This window comes from Triplophysa rosa, linkage group LG1 (genome assembly GCF_024868665.1).
Source record: "Triplophysa rosa linkage group LG1, Trosa_1v2, whole genome shotgun sequence".
Classification (NCBI taxonomy): domain Eukaryota; kingdom Metazoa; phylum Chordata; class Actinopteri; order Cypriniformes; family Nemacheilidae; genus Triplophysa; species Triplophysa rosa.
Window position 1 is genome coordinate 36,012,421 of NC_079890.1, and position 8,602 is coordinate 36,021,022.

General features: G+C 38.0%; 1 protein-coding gene across 4 annotated transcripts; it reads left to right on the forward strand.

The window, feature by feature from the left end:
* Nucleotides 1-31: 31 nt before the first annotated feature.
* On the forward strand, nucleotides 32-6,764 carry LOC130555814 (uncharacterized). 4 transcript variants are annotated; one of them, XM_057336304.1, is made up of 7 exons: nucleotides 32-436; nucleotides 1,697-3,692; nucleotides 3,763-3,926; nucleotides 4,024-4,244; nucleotides 4,635-4,764; nucleotides 5,002-5,102; nucleotides 5,537-6,764. In XM_057336304.1, the coding sequence occupies exons 2-7, from the start codon at nucleotides 1,721-1,723 to the stop codon at nucleotides 5,667-5,669; spliced, it is 2,721 nt and encodes a 906-aa protein (XP_057192287.1). In that variant the 5' UTR covers nucleotides 32-436; nucleotides 1,697-1,720; the 3' UTR covers nucleotides 5,670-6,764. The 4 variants fall into 4 exon arrangements, 3 of the variants coding, with proteins under 3 accessions (XP_057192287.1, XP_057192278.1, XP_057192299.1); XR_008963150.1 differs by lacking the exon at nucleotides 32-436 and adding an exon at nucleotides 797-1,037 and having other exon boundaries at nucleotides 4,635-4,768; nucleotides 5,537-5,555; XM_057336295.1 differs by lacking the exon at nucleotides 32-436 and adding an exon at nucleotides 797-1,037.
* The last annotated feature ends 1,838 nt before the right edge of the window (nucleotides 6,765-8,602 follow it).

The following is an 8,602-nucleotide window of genomic DNA, read 5'->3' on the forward strand; positions in this document are numbered from 1 at the left end:
CTATTTTTTTTTACAATTGAATTGTTTTTTACATTCACTTTAATTCAGTTCGTTTTATTAAAATCAAGGTTAAGTCAGTCACATTAATTTCTATTGAACATTTAAAAACAGCGAATGTAGACCACGTGCTATATATAGAAACAGAAGAAGTTTTGTCAGTAAAGGCCAAGGGGCGGTACTTGAGCCCCGAGAGATAAAAAAAGGTTGGGCAACTGGAGCAGCGTATCCCTTACAGATGACTCGTTGCCATATGCCGAACAAACAACGCGAAAGACGTTATGTTTCAGGTTTGATATTCTAGTATTATGCAGATAGACTATATATTTACAAATACGGTTTGTTGCGTTGGGATTGTCCTCAGTGCCAGAGAGAACAGGGGACATGAAGCCATGAAGGAAATGTTTGGAAAATTGATCATATCATAATCATCCACAAGGTGGGGAAATCGTTTTTTAAAGTTATTTAATAGTTTTATTGCTGGCATATTTAATTACATATTTCTGTTCTGCTTTTGTATTATCTGCTAAACACTCCAAATACGAGTACCTGGGGTTCTTTTGAGATTTTCCAAATGCAAAATATATTTTTTAACATGTACTGTTTTATTAAAATGCTTTTATATTCAAATAAATCTGTAATCTGTACACAATTTTGTGAGGCGGTCTATGCGGCGCTGCGCAGACCCATCAGCGTTTGACATCAAAGTACCGCGAGAGCGATTGAAAAGCATACGCAGCAGTGGGCTCTCGCGATACACTCTAAACACACACACACACACACACACACACACACACACACACACACACACACACACTATCATCCGCACACATTCCAAACGGATGGATTTTTGCGCCTTTAAAGGGTATTTTGGGAAGGTGAAGCAACACAGCTGCGCTCCTCTCTTCAAAAGTTCACACATAAAGCTATTCGAAGTGAGTAGGGCGTGAGGATTCTCTCTTCCGTGAAAACGACGTTATTCCTCCGAGTGTGCTGTGTCATTCAGCGGCATGGACACAGAAGAAGAGTGAAGGCAGAAGGTCTGTGCATTAATTGATATCGGGACACCTGCATCCACGCTGTTTTTTGTCATAAAGTCAGTTTATATAGTGTGATAAAAAGCGTCAGCCAAAAACAAATGTAAATGCATTAAATATATTTTTGTCATACCTTCATGTATCATATGTGAGGCAACTAAATGTGGGAGTGATACATTAATTGTCCACAATGATAAATGTTTTGGCCATTTCCATGCGAAGGTTCTCCTTACGATGGAAAAAAAATAAAGATTTGACCACAGGTGTTCACCATACTGATAGCTCAGAATCAGATGCCAATATTCGGTGGCTTAAATACCTAAAGGTCTCTTCTTTTTTATATTTCAGTCAGGAACAATTCGGCCGACATTCCTTATAAATGGGCACATAGAAATTAAAATAACTATTACATGTTCTATATTTTTTGAGTATTGTTGCTTCTGGTTTGCGCATTTTAAATTACAGAAGTCTTACAAAGTACACAGACAACACATGCATAGAATGATATTTTTCTTATGTCTACTCTGGGGTTTAAGAAAATACAAATAGATGATTTAATATACTGGTGCATGCATTCACTGAGAATTTAATTTATATCTCAAGTTTTGACTAAAAATGTCACATCCATAATGCTGGAATTGCCCTTTTTCATCTCTCGACAGATTGAAAGTCATATCTGAAGAACTATGGCATTCCAGATCCAGTTATCTGCAGTTCCACTTCAAGTTTCAATTCCAGAAGTACCCAGAAAAACAGATCCCCTAATACAATGCATCATAGACAACAAGTTGGAGAGATTTCGCAAATTAATCCGAGGAAAGGACATCAATGGGGTTTACCCTTCTGAAGTCTGGGAAGATGATGTCACACTGTTGACAGCAGCTGTTATATGCAGGAATGAAGAAATCTGCTCATATCTTATTAAAGAATCTGCTGATCCTAACAAACTCTCAACAAATAGACTTGCTCCTCTACACTACGCTGGTTGTACACGTGGAGTTTCACTGAGTATCGTGAAAAGATTACTTGCAGCAAAAGCTAACCCTGATGGACATGATATACAGATTTTCACTCCATTGCAGTATGCTGTTGATCACAACCGTGATGACATTGTGAAAGCACTCCTGGAGACTGGAGCTTCAGCTTCAAGGAATTATGGAGGAAATCCAGTACTTGACAAAAAAATGGACGACATGATTCATCGACTTTCCTCACAGAATGAAGATTTTGAGAAAGTACAGATATTTTTCTCTTTCTCTTGTGCTGTTTCTAAAAAACCCCAGACAGAAGTTTTCAGCATCTATAAGGCACATTTCCTTAAAGAGCATCCTTTTACTCATACACTTCTGTTTGAGGAGTACTTTAGTGTTATTGGTGCAGGTGCAGAGCAGTATCAGCAGAGTGCCATCAAGTGGTTGAAAGATACAAAGAGCGCAGACAAATACATTGAGGACATCATCAAGCGCTTTCCAAGAATTTCTAGGATGAATTATTTGGCAATTGTATTTAATTGCTTAAATAATGTTTTGCGTGTCAGTGAAAGGCTTTCTCCTCAAATATTCAATGACCTTGTGCCAATTCTAACAAACAGTGTCCAGCCTTTTGGAAATGCACAGGGCGAAATAATCAATCAATTGATACCAACAGCACTTGATGTCATGATGCAAAAAACCTATAAGCAAAAATTAAATATAAGTCATTCTGTATATGAAAATGTATGCAGCGGTCTAATGCCTCTTACAAAAGCTAATTCAAGTCAAATTAGTCTTGTGACCTATGGAGTGTTTGCTCAGATAAATGACTTTGCTCCAGGCATTGTTGGAAAGTGTGGATTGTCATCAGTACCTGAGAGCATACTTAATGATGCAGAAATATTGATGGATGAAACCATGAAGGAAAAACTTAAAAATCTGAACACATCACTTGGAGATCCATCAAGTTTCAGTGCAGTGGATAGACTATGTGAGGAAAACGCGGTTTCCCCTTCAATAAGAAAACAGAAGAAGAAAAAGAAAAATCTGAAAAAGCTGGAATCACAAGTAGGAGAGAAGGAAGATGAAGAGAAGCAATCATTTCCTGACACAATGACATCCATCGAGGAGACAAAGTCAAGTGTGCAGCCCTTCACACCGCCTGTTGAGAATCCTCCAGCAGAAAGAAGTTGGTATTCAATCAGTCAACGCTGGAAGGAACGTTTTCAAAAACTTTCTATAATTGATGCTAACCAAACCTATAAAATAAAAAACCTTACTCTTGTACTCAGTGATGAGTTTAAGATCGCTAAAGGAAGTGATGGAACAGAAGTTTTTCTTGGTTTGAAGGATGACAGCACAGAGGTGGCTGTGAAACGAATGCTTAAGTCCAACTATCAGGACCTCAAGAATGAGGAGACATTTTTACGACTTCCAGAACTTGATGATCCTTCTATTGTGCGCTATATAGACTTTGCAGAAGATGACAACTTTGGATACCTTATTCTTCAGCTTTGTGAGTACACACTTGAAGAATACATCCAAGATCACTTACCAGACCATAGCTCTCAGAGGACTTGTGTTTTGAAAGAGCTTGTGAGGGAAGTGCTCTGCAGTCTACAAGTTCTACACCGCCAACAAACTAAAGTACTTCATCGGGACATCAAACCCCAGAACGTTCTGATCGGTAGGAACTAAACCTGAGTTTTAGTGTAAAAGTTTTTTTAAATAACTTGCTGATTTTACGGTTTTCACAGACATAAGAGGGAAAGCTAGACTGGCTGATTTTGGCATAAGTCGTAGACTGAAACCGAGTGAAACCACTTTACGAACAAGCATCGCTGGAACTAAATTCTGGAAGGCAAAAGAAGCAATCGATGAAGAAAGTAACAGTGGCTACAAAAGATGTTCTGACATTCAGGTGAGTCAAAAAGTCAATGAACTTTAAAACAAGTTTGTCGGAAAAAGCATGAAAATTCAGAATGTCATTTAATGGTAACGCTGCGACCTGTTTTAAGGTTGCTGGGATGTTAGTGTACTACATTCTCTCTAGAGGGCATCATCCATTCGGCAAAGGTGCCGCCTGCGAGTACAACATTCTGCAGGGAAAATACAAACTGGAGCACCTGGAGGATGATGTAGCGAATGATCTTGTGGAGTGGATGATCAATGAAGATCCAGGAAAGAGACCAACTGTGGAGCAGACACTTGCACACCCCTTCTTCTGGAATGATGAAAGGTAGAAATAGATACAGGCTCTAATAGTCACTGTAAATTTGCCACATTTGGATCAAACAACAAGAGCAAAGTCTTGTCTGGTCACTATTCCAGTGGTACAGCAGTAACATCTCATGTGGGTTAACAGGCAGAATGTAAAGAGTGAGGAGTGAGTCATGGGTCATTAATCCTGCCATATTACTGTTTAGCCCAATGTCAAAGTAAAATTATATCACGCATTTTATCCTTGTGAAAGTGACAATAAAGACGATTATCATTTTTGATAATTGTCTCACATGTCATGACACGCTTTAGTTTCCACATTCAGCTCTCTTAAATGAATTGCATTGTGTATGATAATATGGAATTGTTGACTGATGGCATCTATGTAACACTTCTTAAATCCTCTCAGGAAAGTGGAGTATGTGAAAAAATTAGGGATTCAGAAAGAGGCAGAGAATTGTCACAAAGTTGATGAGGAGCTGCTTCGTGCCATTGAAGAATGCACAGAGGGGAAAACCTTTTCTGAATGGAGAAATAAAGTAGGTAACTACACAGTCCGTGTGATGTAATCCATCATGAACGTACAGTATTTATACCACAGATGCGGTTTGATGTGCATGATGGTGTTTTAAAAAAGTCGTCTTCACTTGAACATATAGAGATGGACAATTCAGCTGATCAGGAACAATGACATTATCATATAGTTCACACTCAGCCTTAATGCTTATTATAGAAAATCACCCTTGACATTTGTAACGATTGAGTTTTTTCTTCAGTTTGGCCCTGAGCTCATCCAGAAACTGGATAAAAAGAAGAAAGCTTATCCTGAGAATACACTTGGCCTGCTGCGATTTGTACGCAACCTGCACGAGCATTAGTAAGTCACACACAGCATGAAGTATGGGGCATATGCGTACGGGGCGATGACGTACTTCTGCTAAAATCTCAGCCAGCTAAGTCGCTTCCGCTCTCATTGCGCTGACGACGTGTTAAGTAAGAAAATGTTCAAATTCTATCAAACCGACAACACTACGGCTGAACATTGCTATATGCCTTCGTGGTCATGCCTTGAGTGCAAAAGTTGACTTAGTTTTTTTCATATTTGTGATCGTAGCTTGAACCGGATAGCCTGAAGCGCTTCTCCTTTTTGGTGTTTGGATAAATAGACTCACGTCATTGACCGTAACAGAGCTGGCTGAGATTTTAGCGGACATGCATCATCGCTCCGTGTGCATACACCCCATTTACACTTTCATTTAGTGATGTTGTTTGTCACACTCTCACACTCTGTTTTGTTGGTGTGTTTGTTAGCTCAGAGGATGCAGCGAACATCAACCTAATGGCTTTATTCCCTGATCTTTTTGGGAGTGTGTACAAGTTTGCAAAGGAAAGCGGATGGCACTCCAGGCCGAGTCTGAAAAGGTTCTTGAACTCCGCTCCATAGATTTGACTTTATTTCTGGATTGAATATGAACACTGATACTGCATCATCTATATGAATTGTGTACCTAGAATGATATGATTTTTGAAAATGATCACAGTGAGAACAGTCTCTGACAATAACTGTCCCAGCTCTCGTGTTTCCTTGGATAAATTCAGGGATAGCGGCTAAAATCGATGTAAATTCTGTTGTGAGAAAACAGTCAGCATTGTGTACTTGTATTTGACACTTGGGTGCTTTCTTTCTCTTCGAACACAAGGGAACAGTTTCTGACAGTAACATTCTCTCTTAATTCTCTCCCAAGGGAACAGTATCTGACAGTAACATTCTCTCTTAATTCTCTCCCAAATACACACTACATAATGACATTTTGTAAAGGTATTTATAATGCAAACAGTTTTTTTAGCTAGCCCCTTTTTAAAAGTCATGAAATATGCTTTTTTTGACAATTTCTTAAAAATAGCTTTTTACAGTCACATTATTGGTGCACATACTCATTGATGTACAATTCAGCAGACAATGAGGCATCTATGTATGTATATGAAAGCAACAAACATGACACGTGAGATAAATATAAAAAAGATCTTTATTTAGTTGAACTGCAGACCACCTGCCCACCCTTTATCCCAACCTCACCACTATTCTCATCTCCAAAGTCACTACACATGCATTTGTGCTACGGGCACACTATCACAGAGAGTTTTGTATGCTGCTAGTTACCTCTTTCTGGTCCTAAACTGATGTGGTTTTCCAAGCGCACGCAGCACAAGGACATGACGGCTCAGGTCTAACCTTATTGATTTATGGTAAAGCTAAGACATTTCGTTTCATTTATTATTTGTATCATTTTTAAATTGCATCAATTTTGCAGAGTTACAGTTACATAAAATATTATTTTTTGTACTTAAAGACGCTGCGTTTCATTGTTTTGTATTGAGGCTCCATAAATGTGCGCTAAACAAGCCTAAAACATTTATTTATTTTTGTTTAAGAATTTATATATTCACCATAGGTTGACTAAGTTTAACACTTAAAAAAATAAGAGAAAAGATGCTGAGCCTACCTTGTGTTCTTATTGTAACTCATTGCCTTTCTGTGTTGGGCATTTAACAATAAAAAGTATTTAAAAAGATCAACTTGTCATTTTAAAACAAACAATATATCCTAGAATAATAACCCAGCAACAATAACTTAATATACGATCTGTGACGTCCTAGCGATTGCTGAAGTTTTCAAGCTGGATGAAACGTATGAAGGTATTTTTGGTGCAAACACGAGCGCCTGTGAGAGTGGAGTTTGTAGTTGTTGGCCACACATGTGTATCAGCAAACTTTTTTCTCTCTCCTGCAAACACAACACAACAGTTACACCTTCTTGAATCCTTCAGTGCAAGTGCACAAATCCAATTCTACAAACCACAAACTAAGACACTCGTGCACTCATTTTTTGCTACAATTGCTGCAGTAATAAATATGGTGCAAAACACATTCACACACCTGCACCAAAAGAAATGCGTTCACAGGCAAGTTTTGCCCATCCGCAAATTAGTAAGTGAATTCATGCAATGAGAGTTGAATGCTTGTAAAATATTTTCTCACAAAATAAAGGTTTGATTCTTGAACATTTTTCTAGCACAAACACAAGAACATAACTACAACTGCTTAAAAAAAACGTAAGAAAAACATGTTTTTTGTTTAACTGTAGGCCTGTGAAACCACAGTTATAATTTTCATAAGAGATTGTCAATGTAGCTGACTAGCATACTTATTTAAACTAAACCCATGTACTCTATTACGATTAGTGATTTCAGAAAAAAACACAGTTTGTGATGATTCTCCCAGACTTTTTCCACCTCACGTGACCTACTGGGTGCCAAAACTACCTCGTTTGGCCTCTGCATATGCACAAATCACTTTTGCTTCATATATCACACAGATATGTGGTGGAAAATGAGCGTGTACGCGAACTTGTGTCAGAGACTCGCAGCAGCACATTCAAGCAGTTGTAGTTATGTTCTTGTGTTTGTGCTAGAAAAATTATTAAAGAATAAAACTTTAATTTGTGAGAAAATATTTTACAAGCATTCAACTCTCACTGCATGATTTCACGGCAAAACTCGTCTGTGAACGCACGTCTTTTGGTGCAGGTGTGTGAATGTGTTTTGCACCATATTTATTACTGCAGCAATTGTAGCAAAAAATGAGTGCACGAGTGTCTTAGTTTGTGATTTGTAGAATTGGATTTGTGCACTTGTCTTGCACTGAAGGATTCAAGAAGGTGTAACTGTTGTTGTTTGCAGGAGAAAAAAAAGATTAAAAAAAAAATAAAAAAAAGTTTTTAATAAGAATGTGAGAATTTAATTTTGGAATGAGTGCGAAAAATGTACTGGAAATATGGGCTCTTTGCACACATTACTTCTGCGTTTAACCCTCGTCAGTTTCCAGTTGGGGAGACTTAAAGCGGCGAGAATTGAGGAAACTGAGAAAATAGTTAAATTGAGCAGATGTTGCACACAGCAGTGGTATATAGCAGTGGTTCTCAAACTGGGGGCCCCAAGATGGATCCAGGGGGCCACAGATTTTGTGGCATTTTATGAAATATAGAAACTTATAAACTTTATGCAATCAAACATCAGAAAAATAAGACCAACCAACCAAAAGAATAGATGTTCCAGTATTGTATAACTAAATATGTTTTTGGTTTAATTAAAATTCTAAGTTTAAGATTACAGTATGTCTTTATTTGGGGGGGGCACAAAGCGATGCACCCTACACGCAGGGGCCTTACAACGAAAAAGTTTGAGAACCACTGGATTACTATACACTGTTTGTTTGTTTCTCATCAGGAAATGAGACATTTATTTACAGGGGGACTGAATTCCAAGGGGGCCTCAAGATGACCAATATTTTAAAATGAGACAAAATTATCATTGAAAA